General features: G+C 47.8%; 1 protein-coding gene across 4 annotated transcripts in view; it reads right to left on the reverse strand.

The window, feature by feature from the left end:
- The window catches only part of COX10 (cytochrome c oxidase assembly factor heme A:farnesyltransferase COX10), a 109,075-nt gene that overhangs the window by 7,871 nt on the left and 73,304 nt on the right, over nucleotides 1-27,900 (reverse strand). Inside the window, exons 5-8 of one of the 4 annotated variants that reach the window (XM_086355517.1) lie at nucleotides 19,938-20,008; nucleotides 18,650-18,700; nucleotides 5,961-6,193; nucleotides 5,205-5,760 (exon numbers count right to left, since the gene is read on the reverse strand). In XM_086355517.1, coding sequence (XP_086211643.1) covers nucleotides 5,522-5,760; nucleotides 5,961-6,193; nucleotides 18,650-18,700; nucleotides 19,938-20,008 — 594 coding nt within the window. In that variant the 3' untranslated portion in view covers nucleotides 5,205-5,521. Of the gene's footprint in view, nucleotides 1-5,204; nucleotides 5,761-5,960; nucleotides 6,194-18,649; nucleotides 18,701-19,937; nucleotides 20,009-27,900 lie in introns of those variants that run through there. The other 3 variants (XM_086355514.1, XM_086355518.1, XM_086355515.1) reach the window with 3 other exon arrangements.

A 27,900-nucleotide genomic window follows, 5' to 3' on the forward strand; every position in this document is an offset into this window, starting at 1 on the left:
GGGCCCTCACCCACGGTCCCCACCCCCCCGACCCTCCCTAAGGCCCTCAGGTCACCACTTTCCTCGCGGGCCACTGCCTGCAGAGTCAAACCAAGCACTTCCGTGCCTCAGACAGCGAGCTGGCTGTGCTAGGGGCTGGCCCTCTTACTCAATCTTCCTGAGTTTTAGGTGGTAAGCATTTTTAATATTTTCTGCTAACAGCAATGAAGCCAAAAAAAAAAAAAAAAAAAAGGCAGCAAAGTCATTGGGTAGGTGGGAAGAAGGGTCTCAGAGGAGAATGGACACAGGAAAACCCCTTGTCATGGTCACCTTTATTGGCACAAGAGTGTTTTCGGGCTGAGCCCTAGCCGGGCCCGGCCCCTCTGAAACCAAAACTCCCCTGGGAGAGAAGAGCCACCTCTTTACCGTTCTTTGTGCAGCTGCAAACCAGCAGACACCGAGAACACCTAGCGTTTGTTTAGCTTTGACAGTTTCCACCCATTAATCTGTTTGTCTTCACCTTCCACCTGGCCCCCCAGTCCTGCTTCACAATCACCCCTCCCACCCTGGGCTGGATTCCCAAGGGGTGGGTCAGCACGGGCTTTGTACCCTCACCACTGGGGCATCGAGACCACCTCCGGGAGAAGTTCTCTCTCATGTGTGATGAAAACCAAGCAGACAGCAACGATGCCATCGTGGGAAAAAGAAACTAGAGCCCAGGGCTCTCCTCACGCTTATCTTACATCTTCGCTGGAGGCCTGACAGCAGGCCCTTCAGTGTTCGGGGCCCTGAGGTCTTGATGGCCCCGTGGCCACCACAAAACCACAGAAAGATCCAGATGCTAAGAAGTGAAATGAAGTTGCTCAGTCGTGTCCGACTCTTTGCGAACCCACGGACTGTAGCCTACCAGGCTCCTCAGTCCATGGAATTTTCCAGGCAAGAGTACTGGAGTGGGTTGCCATTTCCTCCTCCAGGGGATCTTCGCGACACAGGGATGGAACCCAGGTCTCCCGCATCGCAGGCAGACACTTTACTGTCTGAGCCACCAGGGGAAAGGATTAGATGCTAAGAAGGGGGAAGGGTGATTCCAAACATGGGATTTCTTTACTCCGTCAGCCGTCTGCGAAGCACTGTTTTCTGCAGCTATTTAATCTGGTATCTTTCCTCCCAATGGGGTGGCCAGTTCCTTCGAGGAAGGACCTTCAAGGTGAGGCTTGGGGATCCCCACTGCACATGGCCCAGAGCTGTGGCCCCTCACTTGCGATCACTGTCCACCAAGCCCCAGGAAGGGGCTTTAGCACAGGTCTGCCTGGTCAGGGGCAGTGTCTATAGAGTGCTGGGGCTGGAGTGTGAAGTCCTAGCTGACCAGCTGGGGAAAGTGAGCTGGAGTGGGGAGGGCATGGATGACGTTCTCATGTAGGCACTCATGCCTCCCGGCCCCCACGCACACGCTCTCTTCTCGGAAAGCACTTCCCCTCTTCAAGTAAATGGGACGTGATTTAGTTCAGAAGTCACTTGGCTCCAAAGTCTTTTTGGACAGACTCGGGGGGCCAATTTAAGAGAGCCCAGAGGCCCCGCTAAAGCTCTCTGCTCAGTGATCACCTGCCTGCCTCTCCCTGAAGATGCTGAGACAGGAGGAGTCCGTGGGAACTGGACTGGGTTTGGTGACTGCATCTCACAGGGCCCTGCATGGAGTCGGCTGTGGGGATGGTTCAGCAGGGGGGTGAGACCAGCAGCCCGGCCTCTGTCACCACCTTGCCCCTCTCCGCAAACGCCACCCCCCGCACTGTGCCCCGCAGCAAGTTCAGCAGAGATTTCCAAACACCTCTGTCCTCATGGCTGCTCATGGTGATCAGTCTTTGGAGGTTTAAAGACAAGAAGGGTTGGAGATGCCACAGAAGAAAGGAAAGATTTCTGGCTGCTTTTTTTTTTCCCTCTCAGAAGGGGTCCTTCAAACAAACACAACCCCTAAGATAAGAACCCAGAAGAGATATGACCACCTCGGTGGATAACAGAAATGGCCCCGATACCGCATCAGTGACAGGACCATCTGCCACGCCCTCGGTCCAAATCCCTCTGTGTTTCCAGAGCATTCTGCAGTGAGAACACTCTCTGGTTCTGTCTGTTCAGACTGGCGGTTCTCAAATGTGGTCCCTGGATCAGAGGCATGAGTATCACGTGGGAACTTGTTAGAAATGCAGGTTCCCAGGCCCCATCCCAGATCTACTGAATCAAAGCTCTGGGGGCAGGGCCCAGGAACCTGAGTTTTAACAAGCCCTCCATCCAGGGACAATGATGTATACTGAAGTTTGAGAACCATCGTTTTGGACTCTGGCTGGTGCCTTCCATGTTAGAAAATGCAGTTCTAGAAGGTGACCAAACTATATAAAATGCTAGCCAACTTAGTCCCTAAAGTCCCAGCGATACAAATCTTTCAACTGTATTCTCTCAGATTCTGCCTCATCTTTTTGTGTGTCATTTTCTCCTGTACTCACAGCTGATGCTCAAGAAATATGTGTTGATCGATATCTGGTGACTGACTTTGGAATATGTTAATTTTTCCATCTGGAAAACGGAAGGTACTTATTCACTGATTCGTTATTTCATTTATCCAATTCATTCCAAGATTTATGGCTTAGCTTGAGTTGGCTCTGCCTATCAAATCAACGTTTTGAAACTTGAAGCAATCTGCAGCATCACGTTAAGTAGAATCACTCTTTTTGTATAAACCTGACAAGGCTTTCTGTTGTTTCAGTCACCAAGTTGTCTGACTCTTTGCGACCCCATGGACCGTAGCCCTCCAGGCTCCTCTGTCCATTGGCTTTCTGGGGCAAGAATACAGGAGTCAGTTGCCATTTCCTTCTCCAGGGGATTGTCCTGACCTGGGGATCAAACTCATGTCTCTTTCATTGGCAGGTGGATTCCTTACCACTGAGTCACCTGGGAAAACCCGATGAGGCTTCGGGTGTATGATTCGATCTGTGCTGGATTAGGATTCTGGGGGCAGTAAACCATGCCGTTACCATGTGCCCCTCAGTGCATCTTAGAGATCTGTAGTGAAAGGATGTAACAGAAGTCAGTTTCAGAGGTCACAGAAGGACCTTGTGTGTGTGGTTACTCAGCCTGTCAGGCTGCTTTGCGCTACACCAGGGTCAGTCCAGGCAGTCACAGGCTTGTTGCTTAGGATTGAACATGCATTCTCTGCTGTGGTCTAAACAAAGCACAGCCTGGCCTGAGCTGCTCTGTGTGAATGAGTTTGTACACACATGATGAGATCTGGATTGCAGAAACACTATAACTCAAATTCAAGGGGGAAAAAATTTACTTTAAATATGACTGCTAGTCGTTTAGCCAGACCCAGACTGTGGCTGAACAAGGGCTCTGCCTGGACATGCGTCCTAAGTGGGAGGACCTGAGGAGCGCTTGCTCTCTGGCCTCCGGGGATGTGGCTCGAGCCAACGTGTCCTGAGGCCCAAGCTCCTCGCGGGGAACTGCTGGGAGGATGATGGGGCCTCCAGCCTACAGCGGGAACCGTGGTCCTTGCACCCTGCATGAAGAGCTGGCCGAGTTCTCCACGGCCGCAGACTGACTGCCCTCGCATCCCTCCAGAGGCACCTGCCCCTGGGGCTGTCACACTTGGCCCTGACCCTGGCCCTGGCTGGGATTCCCTAGACAGAAAAGGCACTTTGGGGTGCCTTGCTCCTTGTGCCAGGTTTGAGGAAACTGAATAGGACCTGGGGCTGCGTCCAACAGATGGGTGGGTGGCCTGGCACAGGCGTCCATGTGTTGGGGCAGCAGGACCCGGGTGGGAACAGAGCACATGGGGGAGGCAGAGCCGGGGAGCCACCTGCTTGCTTTCGAATGTCTGGGCATCACTGGAAAGGCTTGGAGGGGAGAGGCGGGAGAGGCTAGTTAGGTCAAGGCTGGGGCTCCAGGCAGAGCTGAGCAGCAGGAATCTGAGCAGGAGGTGCCCAGATGTGCACTTAAAAGTTTACAATTGAAAACTGGGGGAGAAACTCACACGTCATCCAGTCCAGGGATGCCAGACCTGTGCCCTCCCCTCCCTCTTCCCTCACCCAAGACAGAGGTCACTATCGGACCCTGTTAGTGACTTGGTTTTTCCAGTAGTCATGTACAGATGTGAGAGTTGGACCGTAAGAAGGCTGAGCGCTAAAGAACTGATGCTTTCAAACTGTGGTGCTGGAGAGAACTCTTGAGACAGCAAGGAGATCAAACCAGTCAATCCTAAAGGAAATCAACCCTGAATATCCATTGGAAGACTGATGCTGAAGCCAAAGCTTCCAATACTTTGGCCCCTTGATGTGAAGAGACGACTCACTGGAAGAGACCCTGATGCTGGGAAAGACTGAGGGCAGAAGAAGAAGAGGGCAACAGGATGAGATGGTGTGGGGTTGCAAAGAGTCGGACATGACTTAGCAACTGAACAGCAGCAATGGACCCCAGCGCTCTTCCCTGCTAAGCCAGTAGACCTCTCCTTGTCTGCAAAGCCACAGCCAAGTCACTAGGAATTAATTGCTCAGAGTCTGCAGACGAATGAAATCTCACGACCTTCCTTCATTTGCAGTAATACACCATCTCTATGAATGAGGAAGACTTAACAACAGCTCACTGAGTCTTCACAACAGCTCCGGGAGAGACAGGCCGTGACAGCCTCGTGGGAGGCGAGGAGGTGGCCACCTGAGGAGGTGAGGTTCTGTTCTGAAGGGCAAAAGCTAAGCAGGGAAGGGGGCGCCAGGGTTCCAAACCCAGGCTCCCTCCCCCAGGGCCACCACTGCCTCCCACTCGCAAGAGACTCTGGTTTCAGGTTCGTCACAGAACAGACTGGCAAGGACGCATTAGGATATTATATTTGCAGATTCGTGAGACTCCGCCATTACAGGATATTAAAGCCTCTCTAAGAGACCATCCAGTCAAGGTGTCCTCGCCTTTGTGAGCTCGCCAGGATGGAGTGTAAGGGCTTTTATGAAAGTCTCAGGGATGTGGCTTCTGGAGCAACGGTTTATGGTCACCAGCCTTCTGATCGCTCATTTGAAAAATATGTACTTACACAGACTGCAAGAAACCTCACCACTTCCTTCCTAAGTGTCGGTCAGGAACACTAATTACTTGACTAATTAGACTGTGAAACTTCCCTTACAGATGGTAAGAAGGACCTATTTTCACCCCACAAATTTAGCCGTGACATCCCAGCCAAAAACCTGGAGGAGTGTTTCAATGGTTTTATTGTAGACAGCATGAACAATTTAAGCAAATCATATAAAAATAAATTAGAAACTAATGAAAATAGTCTGTCCTCTCTGAAGAGGGGGAAATGACCTGGTTCTGGGGGAGGGAGGAACCTGCTGACGGGGCTGCGTCTGCTGAGCCAGGCGGGTGGGGGCCCAGCCCCGACACCTCCTCAGGATGTGGGCCGACCCTCCGCAGACAGGCCTCACTTGGCTCCTGACTTTCAGGCACTTTCTTCTCATTCTACATGTCGTCCTGTTTCCTCCCAGCCGTTCCCCATGCAGAGAGCGTCTGCTCACCCAGAGGCCAGGCCGCACGGTCGCCCTGCAGCTCTGCACTCAGTGCTTCCCATGGCCACATTCGTTCTATTGCCAAAGGACTGCTGCTGTTCTTTAGCTGCTAAGTCCTGCCCGACTCTTTGTGACCCCATGGACTGTAGCCCACCAGGCTCCTCTGTCATGGGATCCTCCAGGCAAAAATACTGGAGTGGGCTGCCATTTCTTCCTCCAGATTCAGGGATCAAACCCGTGTCTCCTGCATTGGCAGGTGGATTCTTTACCACCGAGCCACCGGGAAAGCCCCTGGCAAAGCACTAGCCCAGAATAAAACGTCTACCACCAAGCACCGCAGCCTAGGGAAGGAAGCAGGCTCTGACTCGCGGTGGCCACTCATGGGAGCTGCTGCGGGGGGCACCCACGCCTCGGGCCTGTGGAGAAAGAGGCTGAAACACTCACCAGCATCCAGGCTGCCTGTGGCCGCGGTCCAGCCCATGACGGGGGGGATGGCCCCCACGACCGCCCCCACCCACGTGTTGGCGATGCTGACCCTCTTGAGCGGGGTGTAGCAGCAGGTGTACAGGAAAATGTTGAAGAGGCCCAGGGCGCCCGTGAGTGGGTTCACGCCCCAGGTCAGCAGGGCGACTCCAGGAACCGCACAGCATGTGGCGAAGGACACGGCGAGCAGCGGGCTGGAAGAGAGAGCAGGGAGCACAGGTCAGTGTGCGCAGTCAGAGCCGAGCAGGGGCGACTGGGCCTGGGGCAGGGAGTGAGCTGGAGGCAGCGCTGGCCTGGCCTCCTCCTGGGCCCAGGACATTCTCTGGATGTCATTTAACATGAGGAGGGACTTGCCTGCCAGAGCGCAGCTGCTCCTCCTGTATTTGCCAACCGGGGTTCACAGAGCGAGGAGGGCGGAGGCCTCTGAACCCTGGGTTTGAAGGGAGGCCCTGCTCTACCCCTCCCTGGCCAGGGGTTGTCCCAACCTCCCCATGCCCATCTGGGCAGGAGCGATGACGACCCCCCCCACCCCGGGCTGAGGGGAGGGCCGCCCGATTTGTGCCTGTTCTGCACAGTTCGGCTGCACAGCTGGTGGGAAGCAAGCGGTTGTGACGGATGAACCCCTCGGAACCCAGTATTTAAGATATGGGCACAACCAGCATCTTACTTCTGGCAGAGTTCTCCCCATTTATTTATCCTTTATTTAAAAACATCACCCAGTTAGCAATAATGGGTAAGACTAGCGTGTCTGAGTACACCTACGTATAATAAATTACAGGCTCAGCATGGCACCAGCTCCACACAATGAGGAGACTGTCCGCAGTGATGGCACTTCCTTGGCCGGAGCGCGGTTTATGGACACGTGACTTTCAAAAGAGGTGGCACAAGGCTGTACGTCAAATAAACGTCTACAGCGTAAAGATGACTGCAAGCCTGGCCCTCAACAGAGCCCGCTTTCTGAGGTGGACTTTGTGTGGCATCTTGTGAAAGGCTTTGTGGGAGCCTGGATGAACTGGGTCCACCAGTACCTGCCTGTCCTCATTCTTCCCGAAGCAATCTAAGCAGGTGCTCGAGCCCGCTTCCCCGAGGAGAAGCCACGGTTCACTCCTGGGCTCCAGCATGTGCCCACAGGGATCTGGGAGTCGCCAGTGCACAGCTCTCAGGGTCTCTGGTTTTGGTGAGGCCATAAGGGCGAGGGTGGCCGTCTGTCCCCTGCAGACACAGCCTGTGTCTGGGACACTGCCCACCTGCCCCTCAAGGAATAAGACGAGCTGGGGGTGGGATAGGAGGGCAGCAGAGCCCACCTGCCAGAGACCAGGGGGTGTCGAGGTGCTGGCATGTGAAGGGGTTAGGACCCTTGCAGAATCCTGGCTCCCACGCTGACCTGGGGACCAGCACTGACCCCTCTCTCCCAGGCTATGACTGCTTGGGCCTGCAGGTGGAATTCAATGAAATGGGAGTCTTGATGGAAAGAGAGACCATCCGAGGGGTATGTTGTCCTGGCAACGGTGATGGAGACCCTCTAACCACACCCGAGACTTGGTGCGTGTTCAATCTGACAGTGAGTTGCCATCCCCTTCTCCCAACCTCCTTTGCATCTGGCATCTGTGAGGCCCCCTAGAGGCTGCTCAAGCCACCCTGTCCCCCCTCCATCCCTCCCACCCGAAGACCCATAGCTGGGGTTCCTCCAGGGCTCATCTTCCTTCCCAATCCTCAGAGTGATGGTGGCAGCTCCTCTCCTGCCTTCTCAGACTCCAGCCCTTCAAGAGACAGCTTTCGCTCTTCTGTAAGAGTGACAGATGCCCTCATCTTGACTTCTTCCCCCCATTTTTGCTCTCATTTTTCAAGGTAGACTCTCCAGTTTTGCTCTTGCATAATCCCCTCCCTGGTTGGGCTTTTACCTTCTGCCTCCACGGCCACTGAGCGCCTGCATCCTCACCTCAATGGCCTTGTTTACCCTTCCCCCAAGGTTCCAGCCATCCTCTCCGAAGCCAAGCCTGCCTGCAGAACGACTGCGCCCACGGTTCCACCTCCTGGTCCCCCCGTCTCCTGCTGCACACCATGGAGCTGGACTCCCTAGTGTTCCTGTCGGGCAGAACACACAATCTTCCAGAGGCAAGGGGAGGGGGCTGCCTGGGGTCACTTCTCACACTGCTCTAGAAAGAAGACCCAAAATGGTTGAAAAGCAGGGCAAGCATTATATCTGCTCTTCTTTCAATCAGGTAGTTTACAGCTTATAAGAAAGATATTTTTTTTCCCTATGGCACTCTAAAAAGCTAGTTTTATTTTGGGTGGGAGAAAGATGTGGCTCATAAACATTTTTATTTTTCATGAATTGGACCTTGTGTAAAAAAAGAAAAAAAAAAAAGACTGTTCACTCCTTCTCCAAGGGCTCTGGAAGCCCATCAATTCAAAGGTATTAGTGTTATGAAAAGACCTTTCACAAAAGCACGTTTGAATTTAAATGATTGAGATAGGTGATTTTACCCGGAAGTTTAGTTTCTGATCTTTGTCAGAATCACAGAGAATCATGAGGTTCAAGTTTGGTGTTTAAATCTGCGCTCAGGGGCACAAATGAAAACTGGGGAGGCTGACAAGGCACGTAAATAAGAATGAGGATATTTACCCAGGAAGCCATGACCATCCTCAGTACCTAGATCCTTGAGGGACCCACTTCCTGCTGGTCCAAGGAGCTGGGGTCAGCTCATGTTGTGGGCAAAGGTGCTCCAGTGGCTAATTCTGTGAAGTTTATGTTCCTGTGGTTTACTTTTCATAAGCATATATGTTTATCAACAGAGGGATGGATAAAGAAGATGCTTCACACACACACACACACACACACACACACACACACACAATGGAATATCACCCAGCCATAAAGGAGAATAAAATACCACGTGCAGCAACATAGATGGTCCTAGAGATTATTATAGTAAGTGAGGTAAGTCAGACAGAGAAAGACAAATACCATACGATACCACTTATGCGTGGAACCAAAAAAAAAAAATGATACAGACAAACTTATTTACAAAACAGAAGTAGAGTACAGAGGTAGAAAACAAAATTATGGTTACCAGGGGATGGAGCGGGAGGGATAAACTGGAAGACTGGGACTGACATATTCACACTACTGTATGTAAGGTAGATAACTAATAAGACTTACTGAATAGCACAGGGAATTCTACTCAGTGCTCTGTAATGGCCTATGTGGGAAAAGAACCTTAAAAAAGAGTGAATATATGTATATGTATAACTGATTCACTTTGCTGTATACCTGACACTAACACATTATAAACCAACTATACTCCAATTATGTGTCTCTATAGGAGGTTTTCTGAGAGACTCTATTCTTGTATTTAAGGGCTTCCCTGGTGGCGCAGAGGTTAAAGCGTCTGCCTGCAATGTGGGAGACCTGGGTTTGATCCCTGGGTCGGGAAGATCCCCTGGAGAAGGAAATGGCAACCCACTCCAGTATTCTTGCCTGGAGAATCCCATGGACGGAGGAGCTTCGTGGGCTACGGTCCATGGGTCGCAGAGTCAGACACGACTGAGCGACTTCACTTTCATACTCCAATTAAAACTTTTTACAAATAAAATAAAAAGTATGTATTCTCACCCTACATTTGAGAAAAGGCGGGGGGGGGGGCGGTAAAAACCATGTTATAAAAGTAACGTACATTCATTTCAGAACATTTAGAACTAAATTTAGAAAATCACACAAAATATTCTAAAATAGCTATTCAAAGAAACACGTTGGTTTATATCTTTCTAGCTTTTTTTCCAATGGGAAAATATGTCTACTTTTTGTCTACTTGATATGTCTACTTTTAACTGAGAACACAATGAACTGTGGCTCTGTTATTCTATTTTCAATATATCTTAATAATTTCCCTATGCCATTAAGAATAACTACATCATTATCATTAATGGGGCTTCCCTGATAGCTCAGGTGGTAAAGAATCTGCCTGCAATGTAGGACGACCTGCAATGTAGGGTCAGGAAGATCCACTGGAGAAGGGATAGGCTAACCACGCCAGTATTCTTGGGCTTCCCCTGTGGCTCAGCTGGTAAAGAATCCTCCTGCAATTATCATTAATAGCTACATGGCCTATTTGGTGGGCAGGCCATGATAAATTCAGTCAGTATGTCCACTTAGTATTTTTCCATTGTTTTAATTAGAAATAATGTTGGGATGAATATGTTACAGACAGGTCAGTGTTTACAGCTCTGATTACGATAAATTCTGAGACTAGGTTCCCAGGTCGCTAGGGCAGATGACGTGCACATTTTTAGGGGTTTTGACTTGTACCCCAGCCTGTACTCGAGAGTTTATTCTCTTTACCTCCCTCCCAGCGGTACATGAGAAAGTCTATTCCCAGGATCTGTATCAATACTGGGCATGAAATTCAAAACAAAACAAAACTGAACAAACTCAAACAAGTTCGCTGAGACAGTCTTATCCCCATTTTACAGATGAGAAACTGAGATTCGGAACCAGGACCTGTACTCAGGTTTCCTTCTGGGCTCATTCATGTACCCTGGGGGTTCCCCTCTAACCAATATGTGGGGGACACTGGTCTAATGCCACCTACTGACCATTTCTGGGGTCTGCTGGAGAATCCCATGGACGGAGGAGCTTGGTGGGCTACAGTTCCTTTAGTTCACACCACTTCATATGTAGCTAACTTCCTGCTGTATCCCCTGAGATGGAAATGACTGGGAGGCACAAATTATTTTCATAAAAAGGAACAGACTTGGGATGTAATACACTGAGCAAGACAGACGTGGTCTTCATCCTGGGGGCGATTATCCTGGGCTGGGAGACAGTAAGATAGGCAGGACGTCGAGTGGGGAGTGAGCTGCCAGGGAGCAGGAACCCAGTTCTGGGGTAGCAGGGGTTTGGGGTGGACACAGGAAGTTCAGGGACTTTTAAGCCAAGCCCGGATGGACAGATGGGGGGTGGGGCAGGCAAAGGGTGGGGAAGCATGTTTCAGGGGTGGGAGGGGTCAGAGAGCATAGGTCGTGGAGGCCATGGGGAGGCCTCTGGGCAGAAGTCCTTTCTGCTTCTTAAATCGAGGAAGAAAAGGGTCTGACCTGCTTCTGAGAAGGAGCCCTCTGCGTGCCAGGGGGGACACCATTCACTTCCCTCTCAGAAGAAGTCCGCGTTAGGTACTTTTTTTGAGGAAAGTGACTTGCCATCACCCCACTATATAATTTTTATCACATGCTTACTTGAGAGAGGGCTTCCCATGGCTCAGATGGTAAAGAATCTGCCTAAAATGCAGGAGACTCGGATTGGATTCCTGGGTCAGGAAGATCCCCTGGAGGAGGGCATGGCAACCCACTCCAGTATTCTTGCCTGGAGAATCCCATGGACAGAAAGCCTGGCAGGCTACAGTCCATGGGGTTGCAGAGTCGGACACAAGTGATTGACTAAACAACAACAAACAACAGCCTGTAATCTACCCTCCAGATACCCCCAAACCCACGTGGAGAGAGGGAGGGTGGCAGGGAGTAGGCCCCCTTCTGCCCAGTGGCCTTGGGCAGACTGACACCAGGGCTGTCTCTCTCAAGGCTTCTTTTGACTTTTTTTTTCCTGGACAATTTTGTTACATTTTGAGACCCGGGTTCGATCCCTGGGTCAGGAAGATCCCCTGGCGAAGGAAATGGTAACCCACTCCAGTATTCTTGCCTGGAGAATCCCATGGAGGGAGGAGCCTGGTAGGCTACAGTCCTTGGGGTCGCAAAGAGTTGGACACAACTGAGCGACTTCACTCACTCACTCACTCACAAGTTAAAGGAAGCCTTGTTTGAAATAAGGCAGAATAAAAGAGTTAAATAAAAGAACGTGAGGGTTTTGGTTAGAATCTTTGTTTACAGTGAAAATACATCAGTGAAAGAAGCAAAGGGCTCTTTTTGAGACTGGAAACAGGAAGAGGAGGAGCAAGAATAAAGAGAAAATAAATCAAGTGGGGTATCTGGGTTATTTTTTTAAAATTCTGATTTACCATGAAATCTTTAAATATCATGGTGATACTAAAAGTTGCTTAAGTTTAGCTGTTTTAATAAAGACATCTGTTTTTGATATAGAGAAAGATTAGAAAAGAATGATCATGTCTCATCTTGGTTACATACAACTATGGTTTTCTGCCTTACTCTCATAAAATATGCTCAGAGCTAAATCTCAAAGACTTGAAGGGCAATTTTGTCAAGCACCGATTTCTTATTATTTTAGGTCAATTATTTATCATACCCTTTCTCCTAATCATACTGCTCAGCCCTTGATCAAAAGACCAACCTCCTCTCCCTGTTCCTATGGGTTCTGGTAAGTACCCTGAACCTGGAGAAGGACACCCTTTGCCCCGTTATTTCTCCTTTTATCAGTTATTCTTCATTTAAAATTTTTGTTTACATTTTTATCACTCTTTATTGCTCCATTCATCATTTAATTTCCTTAGCAGTTCATCTCCACTTCAAGTGCTACTCTGAGGCCTGATTTCTAGACCTAAGATGGGAAGGAAGGTTAATAAGGAAGCTTCCTTGGGTTTCCCCAGGCTGGGGGTGACCCCAGAGAAAGAGGGCCTCCAGAATGTCAATTATTAATTATAAATTATAAAGGTGAGATGGTGTGAAACATGTTTCTAAAGATAACAATTATAACGGAAGAATATTTCTATTTTAAATTAAAACTTTAAATCAAGAATTTGATTATAGCAAATCACAAAAATATAAATCAGAGCCAGAAAAAACTAGGTTGATCACATGCAAAACATTTTTAAAAAATGTGCTCTTACAAATCTATACCACAGTAGCTGTGATGGCTTTCATTGAGAAACGAGGAATTAATATGTCTGTGAGTGGATACTGCTGAAACGAATTTATGAAGGAGAGATCATAAAAGCAGGTGAATGGGCATGATGATGTTGCGAACATTTCTAATTGTCAATAAAACAGGAAAAAAAAAAAAGTACAAATAAGGAAAACAGCATTACTTGATGGATGGGGAACAGAGGTGGGAAAAGGTCCAGCAATTTTCTTGAACTAAAAAAAAAAAAAATTCTTTCATATCCGTTTACTCATTCATGCAAATAGATTCACGGCTCATGCTGAGGGTGGAATGATTGTTCATTTCTAAACTCACATTCAAAACTGAACTACATTTTAAATGGAGAGACCTTTCTACTGAGCACCAGTGTGAGGTCTTTCTACTCCCGAGTTTCCTGCCCAAGGCTACCACGGAAAAGAAACTAATAGATCCGAGTGGCGGGGAATTTGCTAACACGTTTCTATGAATTATTTATTCTTCCCATAAAATCTAGTACTTCTTTGTTTACTAAACACCAACCTTTACTACCTCTATCAAAGTGTAATTTTCTATAGAAATTAGGAACAAATGAGAATATACAAGCTTTGATATCTACTTATTCCATTTAAACACAATTTAAATTGCCTGACTTTTAAATGAGTTACTGGAGAAACGTGGCCTCTCTGTTTAAGTAATGTGTCAGAGAGGTCTATAAAATGTTATATGAAATCAAGAAGGCATTATATTCTAAGCAGCTCTGCAGGTAATTGGTTTACACAAAAACTAATCTCATACTGCTTGGTCATTTTTCCAGAATAAATGATTTTTAAATTATAAAATTCCCTTTCTTCAAAAACAACAACAAAAAACTCAAAAGCGTAATCAAACCAAGCCAATTTAACTTTAATTTCCTGAATAAATCCCACATTTGAGCTTTGACCTGAGTTTTTTTGGGGAAGTCTCCACAAATAACTGTTTTGAAAAGAGGTGCTCTTACAAATCTACCACATTAGCTGTGATGGGTTTTATTGAGAACCAAGGAATTAATATCTCTGTAAGTGGATATTGCTGAAATGAATTTATGAAGGAAAGATCATAAAAGCAGGTGAACGGGTAAGACAGGGATCCCGGATCTTCCAGGGACCTGGGGGTGATAGAGGAATTCAGTAGGTGGTCCCTGCCCTCACGGGTGTGAGAAAACACTGAGACCACTACACTGGAAACTTGGTTTTCATGGACAGAAATAGGAATCTTCTCCTTAAGAATTCCAGAACCTTGGTGCAAACTGCACATTCTTTTTTAATTGGAGTATAAACTTGCTTTACAATGCTGTGTTAGTTTCTGCTGTACAACAATGTGAATCAGCTGGATGTATACACATATCCCCTCCCTCTTGAGCCTCCTTCCCATCCCACCCCTCTAGGTCATCACAGAGCACCAAGCTCAGCTCCCTGTGCTATACGGTAGCTTCCGGCTAGCTAGCTATTTTACACATGGTAGTGTGTCAATACTATTATCTCAATTCGTACCCTCCTCTGCTTCCCCCACTGTATCCACAGCCCCTTCTCTATGCCTGTGTCTCTATTCCTGCCTTGCAAATAGGTTTATCAGTACCATTTCCCTAGATTCTGTATAAATGTATCGGTTAACATATGATATTTGTTTTTCTCTTTCTGACTTACTTTATTCTGTATGACAGACTCTAGGTCCACCCATGTCTCTACAAACGACCCAATTTCACTTCTTTTTACGGCTGAGTAGGATTCCATCGTATATACGTACCACACCTTTATCCATTCATCTGTTGATGGACATTGTACCATTCATCTTTATATGCCCCGTACCTAAGGCTGGGGCCCAAAATGTTGACTGAAATAAACCTTTACAAATCAGGCAAGACAGCGAATGTGATCTTAAGATGACTGCTCCCACAACATCAATCAACGGGAGTAGCCTTTGATGATGACAAATCTTTTCATATCGTCTAATGTGAAAGGAAATGGCAACCCACTCCAGTATTCTTGCCTGGAGAATCCCATGGACAGAGGAGCCTGGCAGCTACAGTGCATGGGGTTGCAAGAGTCAGACACGACTGAAGCGACTCAGCACAGCACATTTGAAAAGAGAGGAAGTGAAGTGACAGGAGGTTAGACCAAACGATTCCAGGTATTAATAAAGGTGTTTGCTTCTATGACTTATTTCTCACGTGACTGAAAGGATTGGCTGTGTAACTGTGATGTGATAGTTAACTCTTTATATTCATGGTTCTTAGAATATTGTAGGTATTTTCTGGTTGTAAACAGGGGCCTGGGGCCCAAAGGATCTCCCATGCCCAGGATTGCTGTCAACAAATACTGACAACTCACGATGCTTCCAAAAAGTCATGAATGCATTCTTCCTTCTTATGACAATGAGAGAAAGAGAGAGAGATTAATGTTGAGGAGATACCCGTGTCCCTCTCATTCATCCACTGTGATGATTCTGCGTGACGATATGAAAACAGACTTTCCTCTGCCTGTTTTTCCTACTATGGTTCAGCAAGATGGAATGATTTTAAGGACAAAGTTCTAGACATTAGCACCACTGTTCTTAAAGTTGAGACCAAATCTGTTCTTTCTGCCACTTTTAATGACTGGTGAACACTAAAGAAAAAGAAATTTCTACACTTATAAAATGTTTATGCTCTTATTACATTTGCAGTATATACACACCGAGAGACTAATCATAACCACCCGGACCCTGCAGAGCTTCACCCGGGCCGGTATGTGTCTACTAGACCAGCGTGACAGGGGGATGAATAACATTCCCAGGTCCCCTGCAGCCCGCTAAATGTTTACATTTGCTTAAGTGCTTACTGGTAAAACCTTCAGTAAATGTGAAAAATGTCTCCTGTAAATCCCTATAATACTTTGGCTAAACCTCGTTCTTGAAGTTAATAATGCCAACTAAACAATCCATTCATTTCACTTCGAAAACTCAATCTTCATCACTCATTTCACAACCAGGTATGGGCTGCCCCCAATTCCGAGTGTTTTAATTTATCCCCTCGAAGACTAACCTTCCTCTCTGCTCTTATCGCTCCATCTCTCCGCTCACAGCCCACACCTAAACCTACAAGTTCTGGATCACTCTCGTTGGATCCATTAAGTTGGGAAAAGTAACGCTGACATGTATTCTTTCCCTGTCAATGTGAGGGAGCTGGAAAATGGATAATTCAAAGGAGACAGAATGAAAATAACCAAGAAGGCCCAGCCCATGTCTGATTTCTTCAGGGAGCTTTCACTGCCCAGCTGGTCTTTATCGGAGTCTTCCCTTTCTGACCTCCCAGAGAACTTCTTGTTTGTACCAATTCATTCCATTTCCCTTGATCCATGTCTATGGGCTGCCCCATCTCATCTGCTAAGCACTTTATGCACGTGGCATAATTTTTCCACCCAGATTCAAGGCCTTTTGAGCATGATTTAACAATAAAACTGACAGTGCTGGTTCCACTCTAGGTAATCAATACCTTCTTAATGAATTGAATTAAACAAGGGAATTCAATAATTCTAAAACACAGAGATGGCCTTGACATCCTTAAGATCAATTTTAGTTAGAAGAGACCAGGAAAAAAGGTTTTTACTTAGAAAAAAAAAATACACAAGCTATATATATCTCTCTGAGAAATATGAGTCTGCAGGACTTCAAGTTAGAGAAAGATGTATATCTCTGTTCTGTCTGAAAACTAACAGGAGAGTGAAGAGAAGACAGAAAACCCCAACTAGAATCAGGAAATGCTCCCACAGAAGAGTGGCCAGGTCCAGGAGGACAATGAGAGGATGCTCAGGTCCATGACCTGACATCACTGCTCAGAACGTCTCCCTGAAGCTCCGATTTGAATCAGAGAAGGACTGGGGAATGCAGAGGGTGCTCTGGGTGGGGGAGTGGACCCCAGTTAGAAGGCGATCAAGTAGAATCAGGGCCAAGGGTGGCGCAGGCTGCTGGATAAAGCAGCCGTGTAGGAGTGGCCTGGGTGCTGCCCCCTGCCGCGAGCCCCACACCCATGCTTAACTGTCCTCCACTCCTTGCCCTCGGCCCTGGGCACTGGACCGGGGCTCGGCCAGCAAACATTCTCTCACCGGGCCTTGGGCCTGACACAGAGGACTCGGCCAGCAGGCCTGGGGGTCAAGGCTGAGGTTCCTAGTTTGATGATGAGTCAATTTAAGTGGAAGCAGGGTTTGAAGGGGCTTCCCAGGTGGCGCTGCTGCTGCTGCTGCTAAGTCACTTCAGTCGTGTCCAACTCTGTGCGACCCCATAGACGGCAGCCCACCAGGCTCCCCCGTCCCTGGGATTCTCCAGGCAAGAACATTGGAGTGGGTTGCCATTTCCTTCTCCAATGCAGGAAAGTGAAAAGTGAAAGTGAAGTCGCTCAGTCGTGTCCGACTCTAGTGACCCCTTGGACTGCAGCCTACCAGGCTCCTCTGTCCATGGGATTTTCTAGGCAAAAGTACTGGAGTGGGGTGCTAGTGGTAAGGAACCTGCCTGCCAATGCAGGAGACATAAAAGACGAGGGTTTGATCCCTGGTTCAGAAAGATCCCCTGGAGGAGGGCATGGCAACCCACTCCAGTATTCTTGCCGGGAGAATCCCATGGACAGAGGAGCCTCGTGGGCTATGTCTATAGGGTTGCACAGAGTCAGACACAACTGAAGTGACTTAGCACGCATGCTCGGGGCTTGAAGACCCAACATGCAGAGGAATGAGGTGGAAGCAAACAGGAGCCTGGACACAGGGGTGGAAGGGATGAGGGGTCCACACCTTCTAGAAGACTGGTGGTAAAAAGAGGAGAAGAAAGAAAAACCAGATGGAGCAGCTGACTGAACAGGCTCCTCTCCGTGACAGAAGGACTGCTCATCCAGATTTGAAGTCAGAGGGGAAGGACCCAGTGGAGTGGTAGGGCTGGCAGAAGCGCTTGGAGGCCCAGGGAGGCTGAGCCGAGGACCCGCACTCTGCAAGCTGCTCTCCTGGCCCTGAGCTTGGGGATCAGAAGGCAGAAACAGGGTCCCCAGCTGCCAAAAACAGGTGTCAGATTCTGGCGGCGATAACCTGCGGTGGACGACACCTGGTCCCATCCTCCCGGAAGAAACAAGGGCTATCTGAGGAGGAGTTTCTGAGGACATTCACTCTGGAGCACTCCTCATCCTCTGACCCCTCCCCTCTGCCACTTAAAAACCACAGAGTCCTCTTTATCCAGTTAGGATCAGTGCTGCAAGCAAAACTCAGAGCTTCATCACACGGAAGGTGTTCAGGGACACTGGACGCGTGCGTGACAGGTAGGTGACAAGAAGGAAGGACGATACTCGTGAGGGTGTAAAACAACAGAAGAACAGGCAGCTCGGGGCGTCAAACTCCGTCTTGATTTTGCCCACTCCCCCAACATTGACCCCCTTCCCCTGGCGTCATCCAGGCTCCAGAGCCCTGGTCCCCTGGGCATAGCCTTGGCCATGCTGACGCTCAGCCTCAGGGGCGCAGATGCAGGGGTGTAGCCCCCAGTTAATAGAGGTCAAGTCTGTGGGGAGGAGCTGATCCTGGGGGTATGAGTGCCGTCCTGACCCCGGAGCTCCTCTCTCCAGATGTCCTCAGATGTAGACGCCAAGCTCTCTACCAAATGCACCGAGATTCCGGTCCAGCCTCGGGCCTCAGGAATGCTTCCTCAGTGATGTGGAGGACACGGTACTCAAGTTCATCAGGTGGCCCCCGAGCCATTAAAGACTCAGATAGATAATTCTGCCACAGAGGCCCGGAGCCAGAGGAAAAAGCAGAGGGCCTCGGGGTCAAGTGTTTCCATAGGAAACTGAACTAGTCACCTGCGATTACTGCTCTCCGGACGAGACCACCAGAGAAACTCACAACCGGCCCTGCGAGAGTGAAGAGGGATTCACACGTGTCATCTTAATATAAAAACACTTCTTCTTTCTGCTAAACACGTAAGAAGCAGTCTTTTCCCAAATAGTTAACGCTTTTTTTTTTTTAACCTTAAAATTTTACACACGCAGAATTGGCATTTTATGTAGGTAACCGACAGATAGTTAAAAGTGCTGTCCTCTGTATTCTCCTTGGGAAAAATGAAGCAAAGAATAATGCAATGTCATGGATGTTTATGGCCATGAAATGGCATTTTAGCTGTAAAGATTTTTTTCTCTTTGATTCTCAAAAATGTTAGAGAAAGTTTTTGTGGCCTAAGATGTAAAGGGTGTGTAACTACTTCAAAACTAGCCAGTTATCTCAATATGCCTTGTTTATCAAGTATGTATTCAGGGTCAGTTTTTCCAATATCTGAAGCGTCAGAGACAAACAGTAGCTCAGTAAAAAGCAAGGCGTGAGCACAAAGTCTGGCAAACGAAGCCCCCGGGAGGACTTTCTCAAGACGCTGCGAGGCGCAGTCCGTTCAGCCCACGTAGATCAGCCCTAAGGCAAAAGTAGATTCTACTCAGAGTCATCCTTCATGATCCCCTGAAGTCACCATAAAGGACACACGGGCTTACGTGTGTACAGTTCTGGGAAACAATGACTAGGCCCACTGAAGTCTGACGACGGCTGAATTAAATTAAGAGGGAACAAAAGAAAAAAGTCTGTGTTTACAGGGCTGGGCCCTCAGAGTATCTGCCTCCGAGACAACTCTGCAGAGGTGAGAGCTGGAGAGCTGAGAGGGTTCTACAGCCGGGCGGTGCATGCCCTTCTGTCTTCACGCTGATGACACAGGCGTGGACTTTGGCTGTGCTCCTGAGGGCGGGGGTGGGGGGTGGGGGTGGGGCACGGCGGTATTCTTCTCACTTTACTACACTAGGCAAAATACAGGGAAAAGGGGACTTCTCTGGTGGTCCAGTGGTGAAGAACCTGCCTTGCAATGCAGGGGACCAGGGTTCCATCCCTGGTCGGGGACCTAAGGTCCCACACGCTATGCAGCCACTAAGCCCGCATGCCACTGTGAGAGAGTCAGACCACCGCAAGGAAAGATCCTGCAGGACACAATCAAGACCTGATGCAGCCAAATAAAATACATAAATACTTTTAAAAAATACAGGGAAATGATTTGGGACGGATGCGCAATGGAACGTTTTGTAACATGGAAGAGACAGACATTCATGATTTTACCTGATCTGTCCACGAACCAGAGGTCTGTTCTTTGTCCTGTTCATGTTTGAATCAAACGGAACCTCAAAAAACTGCAAAAAGATTGAAAAAACAATTAAATACAGCATGAAATAGTTATTTTCTTTCTGCTTTAGCTCTACAGTTTTTTCCACAGTAAATTTCATTTTAATTTTGATACTGTGAATACTCTCGGTACTCTTGAGAGAAAAGTTCTCTGTCCAGAACACGCAATACTTTGAAAACCACGGGTTAAGTACATGGATGTGTTAGAATCCCAGGGACGGGGGAGCCTCGTAGGCTGCTGTCTATGGGGTCACAGAGTCAGACATGACTGAAGTGACTTAGCAGCAGCAGCAGCAGTGTTCTTCAAAGCCACTGTTTCAGGTTTACAGCATTAGTGCCGTACATGATTTCAGAATCTTTCACACATCCTGAAGACTGTGAATCAACCAAGAGTCAGCTGACCTCGGAAAATGGGCTGCTGGAGTCAAAGGCCAGGTCTGAAGGAAATATTAATAAGAAGTCAAATGGGGCTGTACACAAGCATTTAATTGTCTCCCATTCTCCTACCACTGAATAAATGTTAACAGCATTTACTCTCATGTTTCAGTATCGAAGTTACAAAGGATAGAGGGAGACCATGACTCAGCTGTACATCCATTCATGTGCTGAATACTGGGGTTGTTTCTCAGTTTTGCCTATTAATACTGGAGTGGGTTGCCATTCCTTTCCCCAGGGGATCTTCCCGACCCAGGGATCGAACCTGCGTCTCCGTGGATTCTTTACCACTGAGCCACCAGGGAAACCCCCCATTTCCAACCACTGAATATATGTTAATAGTCTTTACTCTTGTGCTACAGGATTATAGCAACAGAGAAGCAAGGGACTCTGCGACTCAGCTGGAAGAGAAATGAACATGCCCTAGAGATGAATAAAGGGGCTTTGCCTCCTCTTTCAAGGAGTCTATCAGTGACTTGTTGGTTGTAAGGGGGAGAATTTAATCCTGTTTATTAATACAATTATTTTGCCATCACCTTATCTGGAAGTATGACTGAAGGGTATGTCGAGCACCAGGCTGACCAGGGCGAGCCCTGAGGGGTCAGTGCCGTGTCCACTCAGCTCACTGGGAATGAGGCTGCCCAGATGCCCCCTCCTTCCAGCTCTAGTCTGGAGCACCTGCAGAAGCACCTGGAAGGTGGGAATGCAGGAGCAGCCATGTTTACACCTGCAAAACTGGCGTGAGGTCAGGCATGACTGTGGCTACACACAGCAGCTGGGACCTGTCGGCTTGCACTGCTGGCCCTGAGGGACACTGCGCCTGCAGCTGCCCCGGCTCCTGCTGGACCTCCCTGGGCTGCAGCCCACGCCCGAGCTCGTCCATGTCTTGTGACCTTGGGCCACGTCTGTGTGCTGCTCTATGGCCAAGCGCACCACTCTCCTGCAGGTCACCTGCACCATCAAAGCAGTGGGAAACGGACACCATGGTCCAGTTTGCTCTCCTACATCTGGGATCCTCCTGCGGATTCTGGGTCACTCGGGTCTGCTCTCTTCTGCCTTCCCCAGGCCCAGCACCAGATACAAGGCCTGCATCACACCCAGGGTTGCACCAGCCCACAGCATCCAGGCCTAACCCCTATGGTAGACCCTCGTATCGTTCACAGTACCGCATCCTGATCAAACCTTAACTGATACAGACCTCTTCTCTACTACTTTCAACAGGGCCACTGTTTACAAAAGTAGTTAATGGTGGCTCACTGGCAAAGAATCTACCTGCCATGCAGGAGTTGTGGGTTTGATCCCTGGGTTGGGAAGATGTCCTTGGAGAAGGGAATGGATACCCATTCCAGTATTCTTGCTGGGGGAATCCCACGGACAGAGGAGCCTGGCGGGCTACAGCCCATGGGGTTGCAAAGAGTCGGACACAACTGAGCGACTAAACGACAACACAACACAACTGTTCAATATGTTCACCTTATCTATGATCTCAATGACAGGCTTCCTAAGACTGGCGAATTTATCATCCTTAATGTCAAAGAGAGCTATACAAATAGGCGCTCAATAAATGACAAAGTAAATAAACCATCCCTGAAGATAAATCTATTTGTAGAGTGAGTTACACTTTGAAATGATTTATAAGTGTTAAAAAATTCTTTGCCTGTGAGAGTCTATATTCCCTACTGAAGGAGTTCAAGTTACACACATCCCGTCTGCTCACCTTCCCTCCCTCCCTCAGTATTCAAACACATTCTGTATTTCTAATAATCTTTCCTTCATGACCTATTAATTTGACTTCACAGGACTAATGAGGATTCCAATTACAAATCATGTTATTTAAATGTGGGTAAGGTGTTATCCAATATAACACAGAAACTCTTGTGTAAATAACTTTCTTGGCAGTTCTCGAGTATCTGTGCGCACGCATCCACACACACACTCAGTTCAGGAATTCTACTGAAAATTTTCATCTGGATGAAAAAGAGATGTTATTGTTTCTATGTTCCTGGCAAGTCCGTCATCCAGAGATGGGAACTGAGGTCTAGGACGCAGCGACTAAACCCCAGGGTGCCAGGACTTGGCATCAGCTTCTGTCTCTCATGGATGCTGAAACGTATCAGGACAAGCAACATCTGGGTACAAATAGCAGCTAACCAAGACCTTCGGGTCCTTTCAGGGAGGGATCGACAAGTCCTCCCAGCACCATGGGATCAGAGCTCGTTATGCTGCTTCTCATGCATTTTCTATAATGCTTTTCAGTTAGGGTCACGGCTTTGGTCTGGCTATGGAAGCCATGTTCCCAGAACATAAAGCAGTGTATCTTCAGGTGAGACATTTAAGCACTTTAGAACATAGAGCTGGTTTCATCTACTCACATTTCCCCGCCCTGTGCTTTATCATCCTTTCATAATGTTATTATCGTTTAAGTTGGCTCCAACTACTTGGAGCCAAAGAAGTAAAACTCCTACAACTGATGTTGAAACTAAAATACCAATGCAGTCTTACCAGCCCTTAGAACATACTGTTCGCCGACTTTTTCATGCATCCTCCCTGCTTTGAATAATGCCCACAGTGGTTGGCTGCTTTGGGGAATGCACGCGGACAACCGCTCAGCCCAGGTCCCTCCTCTGAAGGCTCCGGTCATTAGGTCTCAAATGGCCATGTCACCCCGTGCTTCACCCCACACCTGGACACAGTAGCTGGTTTACTGAGGGGGTATCTGATTCAAACAGTCTCTGCTTGGGGATTTAACAAACCAAAAGCCCAGAAAAGTATGCCCTCCCCACTCCTGGGCTGCCTGTGGCCACAGAGCAGGATAAATGGAAATGGAGGAGAGGTCCCACACTGACGCCTTGGATCCATTACCTCCAAGGCTCCATCTCCACCTTTTCTAGCCTTGCGTGCATGCGTGCTAAGTCACTCAGTCGTGTCCAACTCTTTGTGACACTATGGACTGATTCTCCAGGCAAGAATACTGGAGTGGGTTGCCATGCCCTCCTCCAGGGGATCTCCAGCTTAAGCCAACCCAATATGGGTCTATCCCTTTAATTTCAACGTTCCAACAGAGGAAGACTGTAAGGACGTCAAACATGAGAGCAGTTGCATTGTCCAGGAGGGAATGATATGTGCTTTTCCCTCAGAAAACAACTTCTTTTCTACTTATGTTCATTTCCAAAATAAGTTTTTGTCCTAGTCTCTTTTCCCTTATAAAAACCCATCAACCTTTTGGAAGTCCTTTCATCAAAAACCTCCCCTCTTACTCAGGGTCCGGATCCCACCACCCACTTTCCCAGCTCTCAGATGCTCCCCATATCCTGCCCTCTACTAGCCCAGGAGCTGTTCTACGCGGCAGACTCGGGGCCGCAAGTGGCAGAAACACACCTGAAACCAGCTCAGAGAAAAGCGGGCCTTTATGTCCTATAGCGGGCTGTGCCTGCTTTAGGGATTTCTGAGTCTGGCGCCACACGTACTGCCATGATCCTGGCTCTCCATCTCTCGAGTCTCTTCTGGGTGCTCCCGCATGCAGAGGTCTTCCAGGAAGCAAAACGGCCCTGGCAACCCTAGATGCTCAAGCTCCTAGTCGACCCCAGCAGAAAAGCTTATTTCCTGACAGCTCCAAAACAGAAGTCCAGAACCACCATGGCCATGAATTCCAGGGACGAGGGGGTGATGTGACCACAGGGAGGGAGAGGTGGAGAGACACAAAGACACAGTACCCCACTCAAACGATGAGGATTGCCTTCTCCAAGACAAACGCTATCACCAGAAGAAAACAGGAGGACGGTAGACAGACAGATGCAGTGAAATTACCTCTAACTCACTGCAAAGCTAATGGCCCCAAATCATTTCCTTTCACACGTCACACCTATAAAATAACTTGCCCACTTTCGTCCTAGTTTAAGATGAGAAGCATTAATCAATAGAAACGTAATAAATAATTTATATTAATCTTGTCTCAGAATCAGTTTGGGAATCAATAGTTCTATCTGTTTATTTAATAGGCTGGTAAATGGATCATATTTTCCCTCCTCATAGCCACATGTAGATACAAGTCACTATTATACCAATAGATAATTATTTATTAGATGCCTAACATGGGCTTCCCTGGTTAGCTCAGTGGTAAAGAATCTGCCTGCAGTGCAGGCGATGCGGGTTTGATCTCTGGATTGGGAAGATGCCCTGGAGAAGGAGATGGCAACCAGCTCCAGTAATCTTGCTTGGGAAATCCCATGGACAGAGCCTGGCTGGCGGGCTATCGTCTGTGAAGTCGCAAAGAGTTGGACATGACTGAGCGATTAAACAACAACAATAAACATGAGATCCTCACTTTTCTATTATACCATGCTTTTTACATTAGCAGATAATTATTATTACCCAAAGAGATGTTGCTCTGATAGAAAACATACCTATTAGCCCTTCTAACAGATAATTACATACGTAAGATACTTCTGAATTTTTGTGAGCTAAAATGAAATAGGCACCAAAAGTGGGGAGAAATAGAACTCAGCCCATGTGATGAATTTCCTATTCCCACTCTGATTAAGTATACGTTATGCAAAAAGTAGACATATTCTAGAGCTGTCCTTAAGTCGGGCTCAGGAAATATTGACTTTGATAACGAGGTGCAGCTTTTTTCTTTTTCTATGCTAAATAATGGGGGTGATGCGACGTTCTTCTAAAGACTCAAAAGAAAAACAAATGCATGAACCTTGTCGGAGTTTGTTTTTCCATCCATCTTCTCAAAGCTGTCAACAAGTGTTTGTCATTCCAAGACGGCCCAGAGCCTCCCAGGTCCAAGATAATGTCTCAGACCAAGTTAAAAGGGATGTTAAATAAATAAGTTAAAGTCCTCGGAGGGGCACCTTATCCAGCAGGGTCTCATACTGCTGCTCGCAGCTCACAAGGCAGTTAAGATATGCACTCAGCCTGGTGTGTCCCACTGTCACACCAAGAATCAACAAACTAAGTGGGACTCACTGTTGCCATTGATTCTTCCCCATGAGCTATCTGAAATAAGGTGTGTGTGTTCACACATGGTGACTGGGGCAAAGTTCGCCTCCAAATCTGCTACTCAAGCCATCATTAAGCTGTGTGTTAAGGCTTCACCCCCAAAATGTCACATGACACTTATTAGAGTCCTAAACAACCACATCCTGTGAGTAAAAGAAAACTCAAAAAGTCACACTGGTTTTGAGGAGCTTCAGAAATGGTGAACCCTTTCTCCTACCAGAGGGCTCTCAATTTATAACACTGCTTTCTGAAAAAAGATGGAAGGAAAGTACACGGAAATATTTACAACTGGGTAGAGAGGATGGATTGGAGAAGGCAATGGCACCCCATTCCAGTACTCTTGCCTGGAAAATCCCATGGACAGAGGAGCCTGGGAGGCTGCAGTCCATCGGGTCGCTAAGAGTTGGACACACCGGAGCGACTTCACTTTCACTTTTCACTTTCATGCATTGGAGAAGGAAATGGCAACCCACTCTAGTATTCTTGCCTGGAGAATCCCAGGGACGGGGGAGCCTGGTGGGCTGCCGTCTATGGGGTCGCACAGAGTCAGACATGACTGAAGTGACTTAGCAGCAGCAGCAGCAGCAGAGAAGATGGAGAGGTGACTACTCTTTTTGTATCTTACAACTGTCTATAAAGGCCATGTATTTTCTACTTAGGGGGAAAAATTAATAAAAATTTTTACCTACATGAGACAAATACAAAACTTGAACAGACTCTTTCTGGATTAACCAATAATTACCAAACGTATCCAGTATAAAGCCCATAGTGAAGCCTTAGCCAACAAAGTGAACCTTGTTTCCCCCAGAAAGAACCACAGGGTGAAAAGTGGATCCTAAATATTTCCAGGGACACCCATTTCCCCATCCTCTGTGCCACTTCTTTCATTCAGGCAACTATTTTATCATTTGGCCTAGATTACAACACCTCCCAACACTTCCTGTCTGCAGTACTGACCACTCCCCCCACCCCCATCAATTTCAAACACAATAGTCAACACCATCTTTTCAGGTACAGACCTGATTATTCTAGTTCCCAGAACAAAACTCTCCATGGCTCCCTCCTGCCCAGGGAGTCAAGTCCAGCGCTCGCACATGGCATGGAAAGCCCTTCACAGAAGCTCCGGCCCCTTTACCTCCCCCAACCTTCTCTTCTCTTCCCCTGACAGGCTCTGCTCTCAGGGTGTGAACTGCTTGTTGGGTCCTCAGTTTGCTGTCAGTTCTTCCACAGTCTCCCACGTTTCTCTGCAGGGACCCATAGTTGTTGCCAGGCTGCATCCGTCATCAGTGCAGGACTTGGGGCAGGGGTCTGCCCTTCATTCTGGTGTTCTGTGTGACCTCAGCTGTGGAGTCTGCCCAACAACCACCCACAGGACCATAAGGATTCACTACAAGTTCACAGTCACCAGCGTCAAAGGGGCTTGTACCACTCACTCCCGGACCACCCCCTTTGACCTCTCTAGCCCACTGGATCTGCTCCTCTCCACAGAGTTGGTTTTTAGTCTGGTTCGCTCTTAACCCTCCCCATGGACAGAGGAGACTCGTTGGCCGCAGTCCAGAGGATTGAATAGAGTCGGACACGACTGAAGCGACTTGGCAGGATGCATTCTCAACCCACATGCAACCTCCACCTTCCCTCCACCTGGGCTGGCGACCCCATGCCCTCCCCCCTCCCAGAACACCTATTCCACGCGTCAGCCCCTTCCCTACAGCACATCCGGTCTGCATCTTTTGGCTGCGTTGTTCCTATCCATATCTCAATGTGCTTCATTTCCTCCAACCCCGCACATCTCCTGACATTATCAGCTGATGTGAACACAAGGTGAGCATTTGGAAACGAAAGGAAATGGTCTCTAAGATGACATGAAGTCTGGGGCCCTCATCTTAGCCAGCACGATTAGTAGCAGGAGGTGTCCGTGGCAAGGTTATGAACCCTCCAGAAATCTCCCAGTAAGCTCCAAGGAATTTCTATTCTAACAGCTGCCAAGGACTATAATCCTATCTTTGCAGAAACCATTTTTAAAATAGTTAATTCTGATGGCCAGTTTTGGAGAACAGGAAACAAATAAATGCATGAATGTCCACTAAAGAAGACTTATGTGAACAGACTAAATCGCAAATATTTTCTTTAAGCCCACCTTTGAACTCAGATTTCACAGATTAAAAAAAATTAACCTTTCCTCAACTAGTGATACTTCATCCTAATCTAAGAGGACATAAGACTAGCAAGTTAATAAATTCCTGCAGATTCCTCCACAACTATTAAAAAAACAGGCATGTTCACTGAAACCATTAATGGTGATAATACAACATTCTGACCTCTGAAATAGTCCCCTAAAATACTATACAGAGTTTAAATGCCACCCAGAGCATAGAAGATGAACATTTTAAAAGGCAAGAAATAAGTAAGATCACCTTTGTCTATAGAGGAATCCACAGCAGAAGAATGATGATACTCG

The sequence above is a fragment of the Bos grunniens genome, chromosome 19 (assembly GCF_055505025.1).
Source record: "Bos grunniens cultivar Pamir isolate PY7600 chromosome 19, Bosgru_T2T1.0, whole genome shotgun sequence".
NCBI lineage: Eukaryota > Metazoa > Chordata > Mammalia > Artiodactyla > Bovidae > Bos > Bos grunniens.